Raw genomic sequence first — 24,994 nt, 5'->3', positions numbered from 1 at the left:
AGCTCTTTGGAACTTATTCGGGCTTTCTGGTTAAATGTTAAGTAAATAAGAGTCATCTCTTCACACAGTAATTTTCTTTTCCTATGCCAACAACTTGCCTAATCTTGCCCATAAAAAATGGTTAGCACAGTCTATTCCAAAGTGCATGCAAGTCACTATTGCTGTTGTCTGAACATCTGTATCCCCCCAAAACTCATTATGTTGAAATCTAAACCTTCTAGGTGATGATATTAGGAGGTGGAGCCTTTGGGATGGGATTAGGTCACGAGAGCTCCTCCTTCATGAATGGGATCAATGGGTACCCTTTTATAACAAACCCAGAGAGAAACCACCCTTCTTCTGTCATCTGAACAAAGAGCAATAAACTGGGTCCTCACCAAAGACCAGACAGTAAAACTACTGACACCTTGATCTTGAACTCTCTAGCCTCCAGAACCATGAAAAATGAATGTTATTTATAAATTATCCATTTAATGGCATTTTTATTACAGTAGCCTGAATGAACCAAGATAGCTGTTGTTATAAAGAGGCAATGCATTTGTTGATTTCAAAACTTTAGAAAAAGAAATATAAAAATGGATACAGAAGTATTTCATTACAGAAAAATATTCAATGATGCAACTACATTATTTTCATCATACTCATCATATATGTGTGCACATACAGAAAATCCAAAAGAACAGTATCAAAAGTAAGTAAAAATAGAACATAACACTTCTTCACATTTCAGCCACAATTTGTTTCCTTGGAAATAAAGGCACCGTTCCCAAATGGAATCTTCAGCGTCCCAAGACTCACACACAATGGCTCTACTACTGCTACAGCTCCAGGCTTTCCTCTTAACCTGCATGTCTCATTTCCTCCGTGGCTGAACTGAAACACCTGTAGCTGTTCCTCAAATGATACCAAACTATAAATATTAATGAATTTCTTTAAAAGAATAAGAAAAAAAAAAACAAAAAACGTGTACCACGGGCCTTTTGGGAAATCAATTATTTTAAAGACTACAATTTGGGTTTCATTAGTGCCTCTTGTGCCAGGAACCCAGAGCACTTTCACAAACTGAAGGTAACTGTGGAGGTGTGATGAGTGTCCCTTGCCCGCTCTTCAGTCAAGTGTGCACTGATTAACCCACTCACCCAGTGTAATGAGGAATCCAGAGCCAGAATATGTGTCTGAACATTCTGTAGACCTGCTCTCATCAGACACCTGATTTCCTGGAAGAAAAATCCTGTTGTAGCCTAACAAATCTCTCAAATGGTAAAATCATTAGGTTGAGTTTATGCTTTCCTATATAAGTAACACTTTGTCTCTGAGGTATGGAAACTTTAGTAACAGTAATACTATCAAACACTTTCAAAGCACTTCTTATATGCCAGGAACACTTTACACATGTATTAATTCATTTAATCCCCATAAAATTCTATAGGTAGGTGCTGTTTTATTTATAGGAAAACTGAGGCACATAACTAACTTGCCTGTAGTCAACCAGCAGAGTCAGGATTCAAGGAAGGAAGACTGGCTCTAAACCACTCCACCATGTGCAACTCAGGGAAAGGAGCACAAAAATACTTAATTTCTCTCTACTGTTGTCCAGTGCCTTCCTGCGGCCAAATAAACAAAAACCACATCTGGAACTGAAGGCATGGACTTAAAGAAGATCAAATAGCCATCTATACATGTGGAGAAAAAAATTAATAACAAAATATAAAGTATGTGGAATCCTACCCAGTGTAATGATGTGACCTTACTTAACAACTCATGTCTCTATTTTGCCCATTTGGTATCTCACATCCCCATGCCTCTTCAGTATAATTCTTCACTGGAAGTAAAGAATGAAGTAAGAAATGGAAAAGAAACTCTGGCAAATTTTTTGTTTCAAAAATATTTATTTACTTAGAGAGAGAGAGAGAAAGAGAGAGAGAGAGAGAGGCAGACTGAATGTACACAGACTCACTTCCTAAATAGGCTGGGCCAAAGCCAGGAGCCAGCAACTCAATGCAGGTCTCCCACATGGCTGGCAGGAAACCAATTACTTCGGCCATCACCGCTGGCTCCCATGGTGTACACTGGAAGCCAAATACTGAACACAGCTACTCTGATATGGGACCTGGAACTCTTAACCACTGGGCTCAACATCCACCTCCAAATTTTGGCAAAATTTTCATTACCTACTATCAAATGAGGATAAAATCAGTGGAGTCCAGTCTTACAGAATTATTTTTTATACCATTAGTCATTTGTTATCAGCAAAGAAATTAAATGCAAACCCAGGATTTTTCATATTCAAGTCTTGTGGAGCATCATTTTCTGTATGTGATTTACAAGGTGAAACGTTTTGTTCATAGTGAAGCAGCTAAAGCATAGGAGAGAGATACTGTAGTATTAAATAGTGCATTGTAAAGTCTGAACTTAAGAATCCCCATATATATCAATGCGAGACTCACATCATTTAGAAAATCCAATTAAAACAAAACAAAACAGGGCCAGCATTGTGGCACAGGGGGTAAAGCTACGGCCTGAGATACTGTCATCCCATATGAGCACCAGTTCCAGTCCCAGCTGCTCCACTTCTGATCCAGTGAACTAGTGGATGGAAGGTTTCTCTGTGTCTCTCCATCTCTGTAACTGATTTTTTTTTTTTTTTTTTTTGGACAGGCAGAGTTAGACAGTGAGAGAGAGACAGAGACAGAGAGAAAGGTCTTCCTTCCGTTGGTTCACAACCCTAACGGCCGGTGCTGTGCCGATCCGAAGCCAGGAGCCGGGTGCTTCCTCCCAGTCTCCCATGCGGGTACAGGGACCCAAGCACTTGGGCCATCCTCTGCTGCCCTCCCAGGCCACAGCAGAGAGCTAGACTGGAAGAGGAGCAGCCGGGACTAGTACCCAGCGCCCCAACCGGGACTAAAACCAGGGGTGCCAGTGCCGCAAGCAGAGGATTAGCCTAGTGAGCCACGGCGCCAGCCTGTAACTGACTTTCAAAATAAATAAATGAATCTTTTCTAAAAAGTTGAGGGGGGGTGTGTTGTGACACAGCAAGTTAAGCCTCCACTTGTCTACTTGGAGTGTCAGCATCCCATACAAGGTGCCAGTTTGAAGCCCATCTGCCCTGCTTCCAGTCCAGCTTCCTGATAATGAGCTTGGGGAAGGCAGCAGATGATCACTCAAATACTTGGGCCCCTGCCACACATGTCAAAGAATGGAAGGAATTCCTGCCTCCTGGTCTTTCCCTTGCCCAACTTTGACTGCTGTGGGCATTTGGGGAGTGAACCAGCAGATGGAAGATTTAATTTCGATTGCTCTCCCCAACCCCGACCCGCACAACCCTGCCACTCTGCTGTCCAAATAAAGAAGTTTTTAAAAAGAAAGTAATAATATGGGGCCTCACATGGATAGTCTATTTAACTGATCAGGGCTCAGGTTGGGCATTGGTACCTTTAAAAGTTTTCAAATGATTAAGTGCCATCACGCTGCAAGACACTGTTTGAACATACCCAGAGCTTCAAGCTTTATTGTACATTTAAGTCCCCTGAAAACCCTGCCTAAAATGTTGATTCTGACTCAAACGAGCTGAGACGTTGTATTGCTTACATGTTCCCAGGCACCTCTGATACCATACTTCCGTAATCACACTTCTGAGCAGCAACTTTCTATCTGTGTATCAATAAATTATGATGACCAGTATTAAAGGTGAGAGGGAGTGAAGGATATTACAATTCAAGGTAATGTAGAATTATATTTCATTCCTACATAAAAGAAATACCTATTTTTGAAAAGCAACTTGAGCTCACAAGAGATTATTATAGATCACAGGGCTACTGTGAACTAAATGAATTAATATGCACTAACAACGCAGAAGGAAGTGTTCCTAGCCCAGAGTCAGTACTCAGTAGCTATTAGTTATTTTATTAACTAATGAGTAGCAAATGATGACTAACCATATCATATGAAGCTAGATATAATAAACAAAAATTATTTGTTTTCCCAGAAAAGCATGGCTACCATCTGCTTACAGTCCATGTTCTCCGATACTTATAAAATTTTGTATAAAAATAGAATATTATACCCACTGTCAAAATTTGTACACTGGGTAATAAAATGTCTGGAATCTTCTTTAAAATCTTTCTGCAAAGATAAATGAAAGAAAAGTGGGGTGGGGGGCAGTAAAAGAAACATAGTAAAACTTCTATACTTAACCTGCTGGACTGTGACCTAAGGGTTAACTACCCTCCTCTCCTAACTTCCTTGTTCAGTTTAAATTTCTTGAAACAACTTTTAAATAGCCTGTCTTTGAATCTCAGCTTCACCATCTACTAGCTCTGTGATCATGAGCAAATTATTCAACTTCTCTGATTCACAGACTTCAGAGGAAGTTTCCATATTAACCAACTCCTAGTTTTCCCATGGGATTAAAGGAACTGCATTTGTAAAAATAACTGACACCAAGTAGGTCACACTGTAAAACTAAATTTAATTCTAATCCAAATGGATCCAATTTAAAGAGAAGCAAAAAGCAAGGTTAAGTATTTCTAAAGTAGAAACAGGTGAGTCTGCAATGGTTGAAAACAACGAGCCAAATCCTGCCACTTCAGTTTTTTCCTATTACTTCTTTCTTAACATTCTAGACCAGAATTCACTAGAAATAGCAACAGGGAGCACTCACTGAAGTCTACACTATGCCATGTCCTGAGACAGATGCATAAAAGGCTCTGTGAGTGACAATGTAAGTCAACTTACAGTGGCCTACAGACAGCACTTTGAACTGTGTTATATGATTGCTTGTCCACAATGAGTCTTGCCTCCCATTCATTCCATTCAAGGAATCTTGAATAGATTGGGGATGGTGAGACAGGAGGAAAGTACCATCTTGAATACAGGCCAAATAATCAAAAGCAAAATGGCAATTCTGATGCTGCCTCTTCATAGGACAGAACTACAATTAAGAAAAGGTGGTAGCAATTGAAGATCGATCCTTGTTAAAAATAAAGAGTGGAAGCCAGCGCCGCGGCTCAACAGGCTAATCCTCTGCCTGCAGCGCCGGCACACCAGGTTCTAGTCCCAGTTGGGGCGACGGATTCTGTCCTGGTTGCTATTCTTCCAGTCCAGCTCTCTGCTGTGGCCCGGGAGTGCAGTGGAGGATGAACCAAGTGCTTGGGCCCTGCACCCACATGGGAGACCAGGAGAAGCACTGGCTCCTGGCTTCGGATCGGTGCAGCACCGGCTGTAGCAGCCATTTGGGGGATGAACCAACGGAAGGAAGACCTTTCTCTCTGTCTCTCTCTCTCTCTCTCTCACTGTCTAACTCTGCCTGTCCAAATAAATAAATAAATAAATAAAGAGTGGGAATAAGAGAGGGAGGAGATGTACAGTTCAGCACACGTTCCCTCAGACTTACCCCTAAGGGTAGAGTTAAAAATTTGCCATGGGACTCCAAATCCCATAAAGTTGGCAGGTACCAATGCCATCTTACTAGTTAAAGTGATCAGTTTAAGTTTATAACTGATCATAAAGATAGGATTAAGTGTCAAAGGGATCACATAAAGAACAAGTGTCTGCTAATCATAATAGAATTAAAAAGGAGAGAATGATCCAACATGGGAAGCAGGATAAACAGCAGACTCATAGAACGACAAATGCCCTGAACAGTGCTCTGGCCTCAGAATCAGCGCTTAAGGCATTCAGATCTGGCTAAAAAGCCCTTGAGAGTATTTCAGGCATGAAGCCAAGACACTGTGGCAAAAAATGACCTATATGAAAGATCTTTGTGAGTGAAATCCCAGCGGAAAGAAGGGGCCATCAAAGAAGGAGGTACCTTTCTCTAAAGGGAGGAGAGAACTTCCACTTCAATTATGGCCTTGTCTAAATAATGTCCCAAGTTTGTGAACTCAAGACACTTCTATAGAACCGCCTCCAGTGCCAGCATCCCATATGTGCGCCGGTTCATGTCCAGGCTATTCCACTTCAAATCCACCTCTGCTATGGCCTGGGAAAGCAGTAGAAGATGGCCCAAGTCCTTGCACCACTGCACCCTCATGGGAAGACCCAGAGGAAGCTCCTGGCCCCTGACTTCAGACTGGCACAGCTCCGGCTGTTGTGGCCAACTGGGGAGTGAACTATCAGATAGAAGACCTTTCTCTTTCTCTTTCTCTCTCTCTCTCTCTCTGCCTCTCCTTCTCTCTGTGTGTGACTCTAACTTTCAAATAAATAAGTAAATTTTTAAAAAAACAAAATAAAAAACAATATGCAGAAGCAGTGGCATGCAGTTTTATTTTTGCCCATGCCAATTAAACTCTAGTCAAACACTGAATGACTGAATCAGACCTGTCCATAGGTCCACAAGTCTTCCATTAAAAAAGCAATAATAAGAAAATTAAAAGTTGCTAAACCCAGAAATGCCCTGCCAGCCTCCTGCATTAAGGTCAAGATAGGTAAAAGCAGTGAAGTAGTTCATGAGTTTTATTTCCTAGGGGAACTCTCAATAAAAGCATTCTCTATGTTCATCTTCAACTTTAAAATTTCACTCCAAAGACATATATTAAACCACATTTTGGCCGGCGCCACGGCTCAATAGGCTAATCCTCCACCTTGTGGTGCCGGCACCCCAGGTACTAGTCCCGGTCAGGGCTCCGGGTTCTGTCCCGGTTGCCCCTCTTCCAGGCCAGCTCTCTGCTGTGGCCAGGGAGTGCGGTGGAGGATGGCCCAAGTCCTTGGGTCCTGCATCCCACGGGAGACCAGGATAAGCACCTGGCTCCTGCCTTCGGATCGGCGTGGTGCGCCGGCCGTGGCAGCCATTGGAGGGTGAACCAATGGCAAAGGAAGACGTTTCTCTCTGTCTCTCTCTCGCTGTCCACTCTGCCTGTCAAAAAAATAAAAAAATAAAAAATTTTTAAAAAACCACATTTTATAAAAACAATGTACAAGACTGTCTCTTACATATTCTCTCTCTTTAATTTATGGAATGTTTAAACACTGGTTATTCACTTAAATATTCTGATTTCAATACAGACTTACCTGATATTTTTCCTGTACTGACAAGATTAAAATTATCTATGTATGCAATAATAAACACTAGGCATAATCATATCTCAGTATCAATTTCCTTATAAGGAAAAGGTTATTTCAGGCAAAGTCTGGCTTCAGGACTAAAATAAACACACACAAGAAAATTGTAATGTATATTTTGTTTTCTCAGACCATGAAATATCTTACATTTCAACAAATACAAATGAACAAAGCAAGAACTATCAATAAAACATCCAAGAAGTCCTCCTATTTAAAAACTAGACTTACTCAAAGTTTCTCACTACATGTCAATGAATACTGCTATAAACAACCAAAATAAAGTCACAGAGTAGAAGGTTCACCAGGAAAAAAAAAAAAAAAAAGGCACAGGAGAAAAAAGAAACAAAAGAAAATATGACCTAATCTGTTTCCAGCAGGGAGTAAATTTTCCCACATACAGAGATATCCACTGCAAAGCAAGGGAAAGTAAGAGGTCCTACTATGAAATTAGAGATCCCTGAACTTACAGCCCCAGGGAATCCAGGCAGAGTGCTAAATCTCCCCTTACACTGAAGCCTGTGGCCTTTGACCTGCACTTCCTTCAACCACAGAATCTATCCAGATCAAATCAGGTTCAAATGAATCAGAAATGTGTTAACTAATTAGAGGCACAGAAAATTCATTTCTCCAATCCCCTGCTTTGGAAGAAGCATTAAATTCTGAACCATCACCCTTGTAAATAATCAGTTTAAAATGAAACTGAACTAGGACTAAAATTCATCACAGCAAAGTAAAAGTAGTAAATGAAAATTTCAGATCTCAAAACAATTCACATTTGCATCTAAAATGTTACAATGAAACCACATAACTCCCTCCTCAAAATGTTTCATGTGACGTCTCCTTGAAGTGGCTTTCACTTTAGCTACATGTGGCTTCTTTTATTTGCTTTAGTGACAAAAATATGAAAATGAATATAAAAAAGCCAAGTCTCTACAACCAAGGCAGACAGCACACAATAACTGGCACTGGACCCTTTTTCATAGCTTTCCTTTTAAAGGAAAAACTGAAGGTGTACTAATGGCTTCTTCATCTAACTCATAGTTAGCACTCCTTTTCAGGTTTTGGGTTTGTGTTATAACACCACGGTAGGGCCAGTAATGCCAAATAAAGCTAGTTCACAGTCCAGTCCCATTTTTATGAGCCTCAGCTACATATTTCTAAAAAGAAGACAAAACACTTGCCCAAAAAAGTACTATATTTTGCTTGTCCAGAAAATCCATTGATGTTCCACTAAAATGATTCCCAGCAGCAACAGGATTTCACATAAAAACAAATCCCTAATAAAATCTGTCTTCTACTAACTCACTGATACTCTAATGAATGTGGCCTTTCCTGCCCCCCAGATTAGTGACCGTGGTAATGCTGAGATTCTGGAGTCACGTCTGAGTCCATACGTCTGCTCCTTCACTTACTCACTAGATCACCTTGCACAAGGTACTTATGGTCAGGTAGCCCAACCATTATTAACATTATTAACATTTTTTAGAAGAGAAAACTCAAGAAATACAAAAGCACTTCATTAATTGTTGACTTTGAGCAAAAATTCTGTAAAGCAGCAACGCAGCCTACAAATTAACAAAGTGTTCTCTTTAACTAAAAGTAGAAGCAGGGTAGGCATTTGACCTAGTGGCTAAGATGCCCATGACCCACATCACAGAATATAGGTACAATACCCACCTCTGTGCCCTGATTCCTACCTCTAGCTAATGCACAACCTGGGAGTCACAGCACTGATGGTTTTTTTTTTTTTATTTTTTATTTTTTTTATTTTTTGACAGGCAGAGTGGATAGTGAGAGAGAGAGACAGAGAGAAAGGTCTTCCTTTTTGCCGTTGGTTCACCCTTCAATGGCCACTGCGGCCAGCACATCGCGCTGATCCGAAGCCAGGAGCCAGGTGCTTCTCCTGGTCTCCCATGCGGGTGCAGGGCCCAAGCACTTGGGCCATCTTCCACTGCCTTCCCGGGCCATAGCAGAGAGCTGGCCTGGAAGAGGGGCAACCGGGATAGAATCCGGCGCCCCGACCGGGACTAGAACCCGGTGTGCAGGCGCCGCAAGGCGGAGGATTAGCCTGTTAAGCCACGGCGCCGGCCATGCACTGATAGTTTAAATAAATGTGTTCCTGCTACCCATCTGGGAGAGCTGGGCTGAATTCCTGGCTTCAGCCCCAACTAAGGGCCCTTGCAGCCATTCGGAGAGTGAATCGACAAATGGGAGCTCACTCTCTGTGTCTCACTGACACTCAAATGTGTGTGTGTGTGCATGCACCGAATAATATATATTATAAAGCATATGCCTATAATAAATATACAAATCCACTAACCATTATCTATAACAAATTCATGTCCTTTACACTTTAAAATCACGAAAGGTTAAAAAAAAAAGCTCAGCATAGACAAAGGCATTGGATTTTTTTCAAAAAAAACATCATTCTTAGGTATGACTGTAGAAAAATATTCCAATTAGGAAGGGAAAACATCAAGGACAGCAATTGCTAAAACAATTCCTTTCTCTCTTTTTACACAAGCGACATATGCAGAACTCAAAAGATGTATTTGTGAATGCACTCAATCAAAATTACTGCCTCCAAAAGTTACTTCAGTGGCCAGGTTTAGGTTAAAAAACAAATCTAATGATGACACAAAAATGAAGCAGATAACTGAAAATAGGTTAAATGCCCAGATGTTTATAAACCATCTAAAAAAGTTAGAATCACAGGACAAGGTTAACAAAATTAAATCAAATTGAGGCTTTCAAACCTTAAGTTTTGGGCTTAGAATTACAAAATAATTCAGAATGAAGGAGATGTGGCTTTTAATTCATCACCAGAAATTGCCCTGGAGGGGCCAGCACTGTGGCATGGTGGGCTAGGCCTCTATGGGCACCACTTGTAGTCCTGGCTGCTTCTCTTCCAATCCAGCTCTCTCTGCTATGTCCTGGGAAGGCAGTAGAAGATGGCCCACGATGGGTACATGGGCCCCTGTACCCATGTGGGAGACCTGGAGGAAGCTCCTGGCTCCTGGCTTCAGATTGGCCCAACTCTGGCTGCTACAACCAATTGAAGAGTGAACCATCAGATGGAAGACAAACATTCTCTCTCTCTCTCTCTTGCCCTCGTCTGTAACTCTGCCTCTCAAATAAAATAAATATTAAAAAAGAAAAAAATTGCCCTGGGAATGGGCACTGGGAAGGCCACATATTCCCTAAATCAAGAATATTGGAAAATGTAATCTAAGTAGAGCTGCACTAATAGAAGATATGACATTGGAGGAGGGGAGCACTGATAATATTATGCTTTTGTGGTAGACAGGAATATTTCATCTAACCAATTTGTTCTATATAGGAAGAAAGGTAGGGAGATGATGCTAAGCACTGGAGAAATCAAGAGGCTGACTCTGACCTCAAAGACTAATGATAAAAAACATTACAAACCTTGGTTATACATTATATGTACAAGGTACAGGAAGCAGCACAAACAGCTGTTGCTGACAAGTACAGAGAAGTTTTACACAGAAGACAGCAAAAGTGCTCCATGTGGAGCTAAAGCAAATAAAAAGCAAGGAAGGTCTGGTTTGGAATTTTAAATAGTTCAGTTTAATCAACTTTTATGAGTCTAAGTATACATGAAGATTCAGCATATATATATGAAAAAAGATGTTCTTCCCTGCTCTTAACAACTTATATTCTACTAAACAGGAGATTTCAATTCAGTACAATGTAACCTACGCTGTGATATAAATATTTTAAGAAATCATACAAGAGTAGAATTCCACAATAATATATAAAGAGTCCCAACAAGTCAGTAAGAGAAGATTAACAATGAAACAAGGAACTGGAAAAATCAGATGTTCATTGCAGAAAAATTACCCTAACTGAAATGTGATTAAATTAATGTAAGAGAAGAGACCAGGTTGAAAGCAAAGAGAACTGATGTTGGGAGGGTCCTGGTGCTCTAAGTGGAATATTTTAAAGGCTTGAACTGAGTGACAAGTTTGACTGGATGGATAGTGGTAATGTCACCCAGGATCAGAAACACAGAGGCAGATAGCACATTTTATTTTCACCATACCTATCCACGGCAAACTGCTGTATATGGGGTTTGACAGACAGTCCCAGAGAAAATACTAGGTTGTAAATACAGAGGTGCTAGTCATCAGCCTACAAGCAGTAATCAACCCTACCCAGGGAAGAAGAGACTGCCTGGAAGAATGTGTAAAAGTGTAAAAGAACATCCACATTTAGGATGGTGAGAGGAGCTGGCAAACAAGTCAGAAAAAAGAGGAAATCCCTGAAAACCAGCAAGGACTTTTCAAGAAGTGGTGGCTCATCATGTCAAGTTATCAGAGAAACCAGCAATTGTACAGCCATTGCTGACCTTTGCCAAACTGTCTCTGTGGAGTGGTAGAACACTTGAGTTGCAATACATTTCACAGTAGATAGGAGATGAAGAAGTATATGCTTTAATGCAAAATATTTCTAGAAGAGAAAGCATAGCTTTCAAAGGAGCTGTCCAACAACAAAATAACAATACCAAGTATATGTTGGGGCTTTTTCACAGCAAGCACTAGGCTGAGCATTTTATATATAATTTATTTCATCTTAACAACTTGAAAAATTAGTATCATCATTTCCAGTCTTCAGTAAGAGAAATGGGTTCAAGGTGATCACATGACTTGCCCATGGACACAGATCTGGCAAGTGGAACATACATGATTTAAATCCAGGTTTTGCCTGGCTTTAAACTTGTGTTCTCTCTACACTTTGATTCTGCCTCTCCATCACTAAAAAAAAGTATGTAGGGGAGGGAGACAGCAGGCTGCTAATCATCTAAACATCTTTCTTTTACAAGACAGTTAAACTATTAAAGGTACTTCTACCTTCAACAGCCCATGATTCTATCTCATATACCCTGATCAAAGCCCAGTTATTATAGTAGCTATAGAATTCTGGATACAAATGCTCATCACTCCATTGGTGGCATCTTTTACACCATCTTCATTTTAAAATAAGCTCAATATTCTAACACATTCTTACATATACTACACACTAAGAAAAGTAATTTTGGTATGTTTATTTTTGCAAATGAGAAGTACAATGAAGACAGTTCATCACTCCATTTTCTATATGTCCACATTTTGCACCTTCTGCTATTAATTACAACTTACACTGTGATTTACTTTTACCTTCCACACTGTGCTGTAACTTTCTGAGGCCCAAGAACATGATGTATAGTCAGGCAAGTGGGGAGCACTAAATTTCTGATGCATACTTGGACAGAACAAAAGAATGTATCCATAGAAAGATGGATGGACAGATGGATGGTTTGAAAGTGACAGAAAGGTTTTCAACAGTCATTTTACAATCAGTACAATAATCTATTTACCAACTGGGGGACTGCATCATACTTAGAAGCAGGAGGTGGAAATGAAGCTTTCATTGATACAAGAGTCATGCAATATGGATTTAAAAGGAAGGCAGAAAGTCCAGCTTCCAGAAATACAAGATTTTTCCTGGCTTCAATAGTACTCAAAGAGAAGCAAATTTAAATTAGATAATTCACTAAATCACATTTTAAAGATCAGTTACTTTTCAATCTTCTATCAAAGAAGGCCAATCTTAGCATAAATAAATTACTAATCATAGAATTCCAGGCATGATATCCCCTGGGAGACGTTTGAAGAAGTGTTCATAGAGCACTTTGAAATCAACCTAGACATGCCTATCAATGTTTCAAGATCTATTTAGTTCACAGACTTGGCTGGTAAAGGCAAAGTCTCCCATTGCAGATCTCAGCCTTTTTTTCCCCACAGAGATGCACATGGCAAAACAGTCAAATGAACAAAACAGTAGCATGAGTGAATCCAAATGTTAATGAACTGCCAACAAAAACACACAGGCAAATAAAGTATAATTTCCACTGTAATTAAAGGCATACTGGTAAAATCCAGCAGACTGCAAGTTATGCAAGATGCCCACCAAGGCTGCTGCAACTCCAGCCTGTCACATCAGAATGAAATATTTCAAGGCTGAACTTGAATCTACATTAAACACAAATATTTTAAAATTGAGTCACTTGCAAACTTCTGTACATTGGCCTCAGTAGTTGTTAACACCTCGGAGCTGAGGTAACACAGCAATGTGTTCTGACACCGCAGTTGGAAGCCACTGGCCTCCTACAGGTGGCAGTGAAACTTAAACTAGTTATCAAATTACAAACCAATCCACTAGGTTAACCAAATTCAAAGTCCTTAGGAGCTGTTTATCAACAACTCTCAAAGCCCAGGCACAAGTGAGGGCAGGCAGAAGAGGCAGTGTTGGCTCTGGTGCAGGGTACTGAGTTGCCTTTTTAGTATGATTTGAGAAGTAAACAAGGCATGTGGCCTCTCAGTTACCCCACAAATACTCCCATGGTGCCAGACTATCGTCCTGTATTTATTACTTGCCTGTATTGTAAATAAAAGGTGAAAGCAACACCTCTAGAAAATCACTGTTGAATGCACCTGCTATTTAGATTTCCTGGGATGTTCCTACTTAATAGAGCAGACAAGGTGCTTCAAGGTGACTCCTGGAAGTTGTAGAGGGCCTGGGAGAAAATACAAGTTACAAAATTTCAATCAGAAAGCTATAAGGACTAAGAACATCACAACATAACGACATCACGACAGTATAATCTTTGTTTAGGTGGTATCATGGGATGCTGGACAGGGCTTACCCATGAAAGACTCTTGAGTCCCAAGTAGCTTAAAGGTCAGCATGAGGCCAGAAAAGTGCAAAAGTACTAAGTAATAAGTACTAAGGGAACTGAGTTGAAGGTGTTGGAGGTTGCGTGGATGCAATTAAGCCAAGATGAACTTCTGTCTCCATTTTCAAGGGACTCCAACATTCCAACTTGTATTTAAAGGAAGGCTACTAGGATACAGAAAGATCTAGAAACCATCCTGTATGGGGAAAAACGGAAGAATTAAGAAAAAAACTATTTTTTGAATAGTAAACAAGTTCTCTTATGAAAACCATATACAGTTCATTCTCTAGAACTCCATAGGGCAATGTTAAGAAAATCAAATGTCTATTCAGAGACTAAAGTATGCTCAAGCATAAGGAAGCACTGTTTCCGGTAAGGAGTGAGAGGTGGTAAGGAGTAAGGAGCTCCGTCTCATTAGATGTGTACCTATAGTGGTAATATTATCATCGGTCAGGGAGGCTGGTCAGGAGGGTCCACTTTAGGGGTGGCCTGGGCTACAATTCTGGAGTACCCTTGAGTTCTAGAATTCTGATTCTAGGAGTCTGATTCATTTGTTATGCACAGGCTCACACAGGAACATGAGCAAGTTCACAGAGAAAGCACTTCCCTTATAACCCCAATCCTTCCTCCCAGAACATGGTCAAGGACTAGATCTGGGCTAGAAGGGAAATGAGATTGCCAAGGCTCCTTCCAGCTTCAAAAATCTCATGATGTCAGGTTGACCATTCTTTAGCACACATACAATGCTCATGTTTACACCAAAATAATTCAGAATCATTTGTATCTCCATCCAGCCATTCCCCACAAACTACTACAGTGTTAAAGGTCTGGAACCAATCCTGGTAAAATGTCTGTAACTGGTTAATTCTTGTTGTTCTTTTGTTGTTGTTTTGTTTTGTTTTTTACAGCTCACCTAACTCTGATGACTCCAAATACTATCTTCTCTTCTTCAGCTGATAGGGATTATGGACACATGAGTGTGAGCCACTGCAGAAAGGGCCACTCTAATATTTGAAAATTGTAGTTAAAAATCACCATTCGACCTTTCTTACTCATATTTCATAATCTGCTTCTTCCACAATTTAAAATCCTTTCATCATCATGAGGACTTTTTTTTTCTTACATACTCCAAAATTTTACACATCCTTTTATGGAAGAGGAATGAGAATGAGTACTCAGGTAGAATTCTGACCTGACCGGAGGCCAGGCCAGAGAGATTCCCTCCTGGTTACTGAATGCAAATTAGCAAAAAAACAACAGTGAGACTTTGCACAGGAAGCTATAGTTTCCCTGCCTTCAACTCCTTGAAACAAAAATATTTCTGCACTGGGGAGATTCAGTCAATTCTGGCCCTTGGAAGACACTGGAAACACTACTTCAGAATGAAATTAAAGTGGAGCTTGGAAAGCCTCAGCTGACCTACATTAACTGAAAACCATACAACTAAGTCTGAGCCAGTGCAGGTTCAGTGGTCACCTGGAAGGACATGACTGAGAGTAGGGGCCTCGTCATACTTCCTCCCTGTTGCTATAGGTTCCAGGGCTGAGTTTTTCTAAAAACACTGACCACATCAAAGGACCATCAAGAGAGCTGAATCATGAGCAGCCTTACTCATGTGCTGGGTCTGAAGATTTTATTATTGGCGTATACACAGTCATCCACCTGGATATGCAAAGTATTTTGCATCTTGGTTATAACTGCTAAGTGCATTAATTTTTATTTATTTGCTTTTGGGCATTGACAAGTCTAATCTAGGCCTCCCAGATGCTAGCTATACAGCTCTTCCCTCATCAATTATCATCATTGGTCTTCCTGAAAAAGACACTGCCATCCACCTTTGAAAAAATCAACCCATATACTTTTGGACTGACATTGATGCACTGAGAACCAAGCACTCTCCCTGGAAAAGCCATTCGTGTCAGTAATGCTTCTGCATGCTGGCTATGAGACAAAAGCCACATAACCCCCATTAATGAAATACAGTCTTCCCAAAACCCACCTGAAAACACACTGATACAGCACTGAGGCTTACAAATCAAGAAAATTATTACACACTTGTAGGCTGACCATGATTTAAGACCCATAAAATTTCAACATAACAAAGAATTCTACAATTTAGAAATTTAAATCCATATTATTACCTTTATTTGTGATTTCATTCATTCAACAACCATGTATGAATACTTGTTCTGCAAAGGGCCATGTGCAGAGCTAAGGATACAAAGATAAATGAATTGGGCTCCTCCCTAGAGAGGGCTCCCCACTTCCTGGGGAGAAGAGGCACATACGTAAACAAATGATCACAGCAGCATGCTTCTACCAAGGTGTCCTGAGAAGGAGGGGCCTTGTCCCTTCACTGGCACTTAAGGTTTCAGGAGTTGTGAGTCCCAGTGGACATGGCATTTGAACTGAAGGGTGAATGAAGAGAACTGAATGATGGGAGAAATCTGTTGCAATCCAAATAAGAAGGCCCAAACAGAAAAGGTATATGCTTATTTTATAGCATTAAATACATAAAAAAAGATTTTATCATTTTCAAAATATATTTTGAAACAAAAAATACAAACCTGAAATCCTGACTCAGGTTCTATCATTTAAGAGAATATATTGTGCTTTGAATTTGATAAAACAGCACAGCTTACAAGATGTTTAGAAACATATGCCAACGGATGGCTCATAGCCACTAAGAGTCAGCAGAGTTGGTGCCACTTTTTTTTTTTTTAATTATCATAACCCATATGTTTTTCCATTGGATAGCATCCACTGACATTTTGAGGGCCAGAGGAGGGCAGGAGGTTATGTTGAAGAAGGTAGCATTTCTGGATTACAAAAGCATCACAGAAAATAATAAATTGAGATGTAAACAAAAAGAGTTTGGGTGTGGGTTTTTTTTTCGCTTTTTGCTTTTTTTTTTTTTAATGAAACTTGCCACGTCATTTCCCTTTTAGTCAAAGTATGAGCAATGACTAAAATACATAAATTAAAAAAAACAACTACACGCCTCCACTTCTCAGGAAGTAGACTATATAACATATATGTGAGTGTAATATTATATGTACACTTAATGAATCCAACACTGAGTGGTTAACTTCTTTTTTCTCACTTGTCAAAAACTGATTAGCCTAAGGGCACATACAACAAAAACTGAAAGAAAGCTTTTAAGTTCAACCTAATAAGTCAAAAAGGATTTCTCACCTTTTAAGTTCAGCAGGCAGAAAGCCAGTCCAAAGGGCCAAACAACAAAACTTCCCTCAATCTAATCTAATTGTGTCATCTTACTAAGGTCTCCTTAAAATCATTCTGATTGGGCTAGACAAGGATGCATTCCAACTCACAGTCATCACAAAGAACCACTTACACAGAGGCAGACCTTAAGATACACTCAAAGTAAACATAATTTGTCCCCTTTTATTGCTTCAGAAGGCAAGTGGGAATTCTGAAATGGCCAAATCATTCAACAAAAATTTATTCAAAGCATAAGGTATTGAGCTGGAAGCAACCAGCACAATGACCATATTTTCTAAAGTAAAATTCTGAATACACATATTAACAAATAATTTCATACAACTTCCAAGTTTATGCAGTAACAGGGAAGACAAAGTTTAGACAATGATGTATCAGAATTGAAAAACATTTTAATGTTACACAGAAACCATTTAACATTTTAAATCAGAACCAGTAAGTTTTCCCCATAAAAGAAAAGCTAGGCAATACTGTTACCAAAGGGGGAAAAGAAAATCTTTAGTCTTAGAGTCTTATAGCTGACAGGAAAATTTGCTTTTAATTTAACTCTATATAAATAAAGCTCTCTGAAGGTCAACCATCATTCTTCTGGTTTCGTAACTGCAGAAAGTACCTGAAATTGACAAACATTGTAAGGTGGTATGTCATAACCTATAGACAGTTTTCTAAATCCCTGGTATTTAGTATTTTGCAGCACATGCAGAATTTCCCCTTACAAGAAACAGAAATGCATTTACAGTCTGATAGGACCTCTTTTAAAACAAAAGTTTTAGGAAATTTTGTCAAAAGACAAACTTGTGGGTTAGGGGAACAAAAAGAAAAAAACTGTAATTCTCCATGATGGTCTCACAAAGAATCCACCTTAGTATCAAAAAAACAGCATTTTAAATAATTTATTGCCACTTTTTCAGTTGTCTTCATTGTTTTTAATACCTGGGAATTCTGTGACCTAAGTGCACATTTGTGAAAACAAGTTTGGGATCCTAGCAAAGGGTCAAAGTCTGCAGGTCGACATGCCATCTGATTTAAGCAACTACTCAGAACACTTAACCACGGCGCAGTGCGACATTTTTTCTGTTGATCTCTTATAAGAAACATATATTTTGGCTTCATGCAGTGAATTTCAAATGTTGAAAGTATCAAGAATACTAGAGGCTTAATTTATAAACTGAAATCATCTTTCAGTGGTTATACCACTCCTACTCACTCTGTTCTTATAAAAAGTACAGTAAGTAATGAGTACTGGCTTATGTTTTCACCTGTGCTTCCTATAGAAATTAACAAAATTTTTAAGTAAGTAAAACAGTGTGGGTCAACACCTGTAGTTCAAAGAGGTTTACAACAGCACCAGCCAAAACAAAAGCAAGCCAAAATCTTTCACAAGAGAGCATGCAATTCCTACTTCTCTGTATGTTAACCTGAATAGAAAACATTTAACAGTATTTCTTTAGTGAGCCTCATGCCAATGTCTTACCATATTATAACATGTGTCACCATGCTAAATACAAAAATACAAAAGCATCTTGTCCTAACCAAATTATTTTATGCATATAATAATTTAGTGAAACAAAAAAAAAGAAACAAAATGGGATGACAAATATAGCAAAAAGGTGTCAAGAGTCAAAAACATTTTCAAGCAAAAACAGCTTCTTTATAGAGAAAAAAATTGGTTATACTTACCTGCTGCTGCACCCTGGTCTCACCTGTGACCATTCTATCTATTCTGCACCCATTTCTTTAACTATAAAAATAAGTGATATCATAAGCTACCAATGTAGACACAAGACATTTACAGCTTTTAATACTCATACACTACTCTTGAGTGACCTGAAATATATAACATATTGTCATTTGTGATGTCATCAAGCGAATGAATTATTCCCAGGGTATGAGATTAAATACAACAACTCGGGTCCCCCATATCTCATTTAATAACCCTGGGTCCTCAATGCTAACTGGTAGGTACAATTATTACTCTTTGATAATGGAGAAAACAGCCTCTGAAGTTATCTAAAAGTGGAATTGCACAAGGTGGATTTCAAGATCTCATCATATCTCTCTAGAATATCAAGAGACTGCTATTTCAGAAAGTTGCTGAAAATACGTTAGTTTTTTAGTAATTACCAAAATTCCATATCATGACTCATGACCATTCTTCATAGTTGTGAAGGGGTGCAGTCCATTTTCACAAAACTTTCAACATGGAAATTTAATTGGGTTTGCTAAAGGGAAAGTATCTCTAGAAAAATGCTGGTTTTCAATGAGGTCACTCTAAATGGATTATTTGGTTTCACAATTAGTTTTAACTTTACACATGGCTGACACATAAAAGATAGGAAATGGCATAAGAGGCCAACTACTAAAGTTATAAATACATGGAAGGTATATCAAAGCCTTATTTCATATCTGTGAAAATACAAATAAAAGCAGATCATAAAATATGAGTAGGCTTTTAAACAAGCATTTTTTAACATATACAAATGTTAGAATAAATTGTATTAACCAGATTCTAAGGTATTAGCCTTTCACAATTCAGTGGAATATCTTAAGATATATTGTCCATTTAAAGTAAAGGTTATTCCCCCTACATTTCCCAAAACTGTTACTTTTTAAATGTTGATTCTTCTTGGTTTTTAAAATCACTGACGAACTCAACTGATGGTAACATAATGTCAGTAAAATAAATTCACAATGAGCTTATCTTAGGATACCAGAAAGAAATGGTATTTACTACTCCATTTCAAGATCCAAATGTGACATTTACTACCAGTGTAGAGCATTTTCATATTCATTTTAAGTAAGTAGTATTACCAGTCCCTCTCGGAAATACTGGTGGTTTGAATCCTTACTTACAGAATAATATTTTACTCAACCAGCATCTTCTTGCTTATACGCTCTTAGATATCCTCCCAGAATTTTCATACATGCACTCTGTGTACACAAGGCACACGTAAGCAGAAAACACACAAGGGAAAATGAATCCCCATAACCAAAAGCAATCTTTTTTTTGACAGGCAGAATGGATAGCGAGAGAGAGACAGAGAGAAAGGTCTTCCTTTTGCCGTTGGTTCACCCTCCAATGGCCACTGCGGCCGGCGCATCTCGCTGATCCGAAGCCAGGAGCCAGGTGCTTCTCCTGGTCTCCCATGCGGGTGCAGGGCCCAAGCACTTGGGCCATCTTCCACTGCCTTCCCGGGCCATAGCAGAGAGCTGGCCTGGAAGAGGGGCAACCAGGATAGAATCCGGCGCCCCAACCGGACTAGAACCCAGTGTGCCGGCGCCGCAAGGCGGAGGATTAGCCTGTTAAGCCACGGCGCCGGCTAACCAAAAGCAATCTTACACAAAGCACAGCTGTGCACTATGTAACTGAGAGAGTCCCGAAACTCTGTCCAGCAATTTATCTCTCAACAGCCTCCGCAGTTCTGAAATGTCTACCATTAGAATCAGTTTGGAGTTTGGGTTAAGTTTGAAAAATGTCCTTTGCCAAATACCTGGAGGTGGAAAGACTGCAGAGGTCAAGAGATGTATCAAAGCCATATACTCTTTACTACACACATTTTCATTTCCTCCAAGTATCTAACCGTCACACAGCAAAGTTCTACAGTGAACATCAACATGGAACATTAGGGCCAAAGTGCTCCAGGCAGGAACATCCAGAGAGAAATGAAGAGAAGCCAGTTTGGAACAAAGCGTCCAAGAGCACCAACACAGAGAAAAACCAGGCTGTATGGTACACTAGGGAGACAGGACATGGATATTCTGTTTATTGACCTCAGTTCTTCGCCTTATAGCTATGCAACAATTTTTTAAAAATATAATGTAAAATAGCCAAAAGATCAAACTATTCAAATTTCCAACAAATGGCAGCACCAAGCTGTTTTCTCTGAATTCTTTTATGCTCCACTGTTTTAATCCAAGAACAGTCCAAATGAAACAGTGCCAGGTTTGCTAACTGAAGTAACTTTTTTTCAAAGGTAATTGAAATGAATGCTTTGCACGCACCCTGCCATCATTCGTTTTTAAGGTTTAGAAAATTGAGGAGAGGACCAGTATTGTGGCATAGCAGGTTAAGTCAAAGCCTGAGATGCTGACATACCATATGGGCACCAGTTTGTGTCCCTGTTGCTCCACTTTCGATCCAGCTCCCTGTTAATGGGCCTGGGAAAGCAGTGTAAGATGGCCCAATAGCTTGGGACCCTGCCACCCACATGCCAGACCCAGATGAAGCTCCTGGATCCTGAATTTGACCTTGTCCAGCCCTGACCTGTGCGGCCATTTGAGGAGTGAACTAGCGAATGAAAGATCTGTTCCCCCCATGCACCACCTTTTTTCCCACTCTCTCCATAACTCTGCCTTTCAAATAAGTAAATAAATATTAAAAAAAAAAAAATTGATGGGGGTCTCTGAACATCTTCACCAATTCTACAAAATTCAAAAATGACACAATTGAGACTTAAATTCACCCTACCTTTCTAACATTGCATTCTGCAAGGACAAATCCAGACAGCTCTCATCATATTAGTAACAAAACCACCAGAACAGCACAGCTCTATCTGTAAACAGCAATTTGCTACACAACAAAAGCCAAATTGATTCATGAAGGTAACTGTAAACAAACACCATGACATGCCATGGTAATGATGAGCCCAGTGTTTCTTACTCTCACAATAAGTAAGGTAAGTAATACTACATGTAATCTGTAAAAGAGAAACTCTAAGGAGCGCAAGTATTTCCAAGGATAATACTCCTGTGTTAACGAATGAATTAAATTTTGATTGCTGAGATGAAGCTCTAACAAAATTTCTAGAAAAGTCATGTTTTCACTGTGTATCACCTATTTTCAGCAAATATGAAAAATCACTTGTAATTTGTTTTCCACTCAGGGTACCCGTCCTTTCCACTCATTAAGCACGTGTATATATATAATCAAGCAGAAATGTTATTTCAAAGAAGGCTGATAATCAAAATATAGTACCATCTCACATAACTAACTTGGGAACAACATATTGTCTCCAACCTTGAATATTGCATTTTAAACTAATAATACAGGGTCTACAAAGCATAACAAATACCAGCAATGTGCCCACCTTAAAATCTGGGTTCACCAATAAAACTTTTTTCTATGAACAAAAGTTCACATTGAAAATTTCACAACAGGACCCCTACCTACCAAAATAAAGGTAAAATTAACTTTTCTGATTTTGAGTCTATTATCCATATCTTTATTTCTGTGTTGTAAAAATATGTAAATCAATTTTTCGGAATTACGGGTGGGTTTGTGCACTCATAATGAAAAATCATTTATAATAATATCAGAAAAAAGCAAAACAGACATGAAATGATTCTTGCACATTAACCGATGAAGACAAGACAGAATGTATGAACAATTATTTTTACATTTTTCACTTACCAACAAATTTACATATATGTCAGGAATCCACATTTCCTGATTTAAAGCGGGGAATGTGACATTATGTGTGCACAAGGAATTTTTTATTTTTTTGATTCCCAACATATGTACTGGTATCATTTGAACTGTGGGCTTTACAACAGTTGTTTTGAAAATGGGTGATCTTTACCTACAGATTGAAACTACACCTAAACTCTACATATTAGGGAGTTAGTTGTCATTTTTTCAGCAAAAACCTTAATTTCTGAAAATGTCAACACAAGCCTTTAATGGTAAATAGTTCTTCTGAATGAATCAGAATCGACTATATACATAAGAATCCATGCCTGCATAAAAAAATGAAATAGATGTGCATTTGTTCTGCAGTCCTATTTACAATCATTTCTGCAGCTCTCTTCTATTTTGATGATTTTATGAATCCTGCACTGAGACAGAAATGATTCCAACATAGCCAAAAAAAAAAAAAGAAGAAGAAGAAGAAAATATATTCTCTTCTTAGAGAGCTCTCTCTCTCTCTCTCTCTCTCTCTCTCTCTCTCTCTCTCTCTGTAAACCTGAAAGGAGCAAGGAGCATTACTGAAACCCCAGAGGGGTTCATGTGTCATGGTCTTTAGGCTACTGGGTTACTTCCCAAGTGCTCTTAGTGCAAACGACTTTGCCGCCGCGCGCGCGCGCTCTCACACACACACACACACACACACACACTACACCACAAGCGATGTTTCGGATTTCACAGGCCCGTTGCTCTCACGGCCCATGCCCACGCCTGCTTTGCTGGATGCCCTGACCCGGGGAATGAGGGATACTACTTAATCCTGGCGGATCTGTGGCGTTGTCTCATCCCTCCAGGATTCCTAGGACGGTTCCTCCCCCACTCCACCTTGGAATTCAGGGAGGACGGTGGGTTCCCCTTGCGAGGGAGAAGGTGACCATGCCTGTCTACTCCCGGCCCCCACGCATCCCGGCTTCTGTTCGCCGGTCACCCCAGGGCCATACTCCGAGGAGGGCAGAGAAGAGACAATAAAGGAATCCAACTGTCCCTTCGGAGGCGGGTAGCAGGGGCAGGGAGGAAGCAAGACGGGCGAGGTTGCCACGGGAGAGGTGTGCACGCGCTAGGAGCCCTTCAAGAGCAATGACAGGTCGGCGGGGGAGCGCCGGGGGCGGAGAGCGAGGCTGGAGAACTGCCTTCCGCGTCTCTCCCCGGGCATGCGGGGGAATCCCGGGGGCGGCGGCGGCTCCCGGGGCCGCTCCCGCCTCCCGCGGCCCCCACGCGCCCCCCGGGCCGCCTCCCGCCCGCGGCCGCCCCCGCCGCGCGCGGAGGCAGCGCCGGGCTCCCCCACGCTCTCCGGCTCTCTCGCGAGTGCTGTGCAGGCCCGTCCAGGGGGAGGCGAGGGGGAGGGGGCGCGCAGGGAATTGCTGCAATGGAGCGCCGAGAGCCCTGCCCGCGCGAGGCGCTCGCTCCAGAGCCACGGCCACATAAAAATGCCCCATGAATTTTTTAAAAGCCATAAATCACCACCACCACCATCCTCCTCCTCTCCCCTGCCTTCACCCCCCCCCCCGCCTCCTCAGCGAAAGAAAACCATAAACCTGATCCTATGCAAGCCTGCGAGCAGCCACCCACTTCCTATTTCTGTCACAGCAGCTACACCCTGCCAGCAACCACCCCCCGGGCGCCCCCTCCCGCCACCACCATCGCCACCGCCACCGCCACCCCCGCGGCCGCCACCGCCTCCCCGCGGCTCAGCCGTTTGCCAACGGACGCCCCCGTCCACACCGACGCCCCCGGCCGGGCAGGGAGGGCGGCGTGGGGGAGGGAGGGGGGTGCGCGGGTTGCACAATATCCTAGAAGGTCCGCGGCCGGAGCAGGGAGCGAAGAACCGGGCGGGGGGGAGGGGAGGGGAGGCGATCGGCGAGCCGCCCGGGCGCCTGCGGCACTCGGTGCACCCCGGCGACCGCGGCGCTCCGCTTACCTTTCACCACCCTGTCGGTCGTCGACAACTTGGGATCAATCGCCTTGGGCTCGGACATCTCCAGCCGCCGGGGAGGGGGGGGACAGCGACACGCCGCTCGTCCGTCCGACTGCACACCCCGACCGGACCGGCGGGCCAGACACTCAGCGCCGCCGCCGCCGCCGCGCTGCAAACCGCTCGGCTGGAGGTCTGGGCTCTGAGCTGGCTTTAAAGTTACTGCCTTCTCCGCGCGTCCCTCCTCCTCCTCCTCCTCCTCCTCCTTCGCCGCCGCCGCCGCCGCCGCCTTCACTCCTCCTCCGCCGCCGCCGCCGCCAGCCCCGCCGACTCGCTCCGGGCTGCGCGCGTGTGGGGGTTATTTATTTATTTTCTGAGCACGCCTCCCGGTTCTTCTTTTATTCTTGAGGGGGGGTGGGTGGAGGAGGGAGCCTGGGAGCAGAAGCGCACGGGCGAGCACCCACCCCGGCACGGAGACCGGGCGCCGCGGAATGGAGCCCCACGCGCGCACACGGCCGGGATTAAAGCCGATCACATGGGGAGGGCCGGGGGCGAAGGAGGAGAGGCAGGGCCGCCG

The 24,994-nt window shown here is 41.5% G+C and overlaps 1 protein-coding gene and 1 long non-coding RNA gene across 2 annotated transcripts in view; both read right to left on the bottom strand.

Moving 5' to 3' along the window:
• The window catches only part of PPP3CA (protein phosphatase 3 catalytic subunit alpha), a 325,310-nt gene extending 300,615 nt beyond the window's left edge, over positions 1–24,695 (bottom strand). Inside the window, exon 1 of the mRNA XM_062199820.1 lies at positions 24,424–24,695. Within this exon, the coding sequence (XP_062055804.1) occupies positions 24,424–24,481 (58 nt within the window). The 5' untranslated portion in view covers positions 24,482–24,695. The remainder of the gene's footprint in view (positions 1–24,423) is intronic.
• On the bottom strand, positions 5,290–16,363 carry LOC133766046 (uncharacterized). Its single transcript, XR_009866641.1, has 4 exons — positions 15,940–16,363; positions 13,769–13,994; positions 13,496–13,639; positions 5,290–6,849 (listed from the first exon to the last, which is right to left on the bottom strand). It is a non-coding gene; the product is annotated as an uncharacterized LOC133766046 (long non-coding RNA).
• Positions 24,696–24,994: the final 299 nt, after the last annotated feature.

Source organism: Lepus europaeus, chromosome 8, assembly GCF_033115175.1.
Source record: "Lepus europaeus isolate LE1 chromosome 8, mLepTim1.pri, whole genome shotgun sequence".
NCBI lineage: Eukaryota > Metazoa > Chordata > Mammalia > Lagomorpha > Leporidae > Lepus > Lepus europaeus.
The sequence above is the reverse complement of the archived record's forward strand: the minus strand, read 5'-3'. Positions and strand labels throughout refer to the sequence as shown.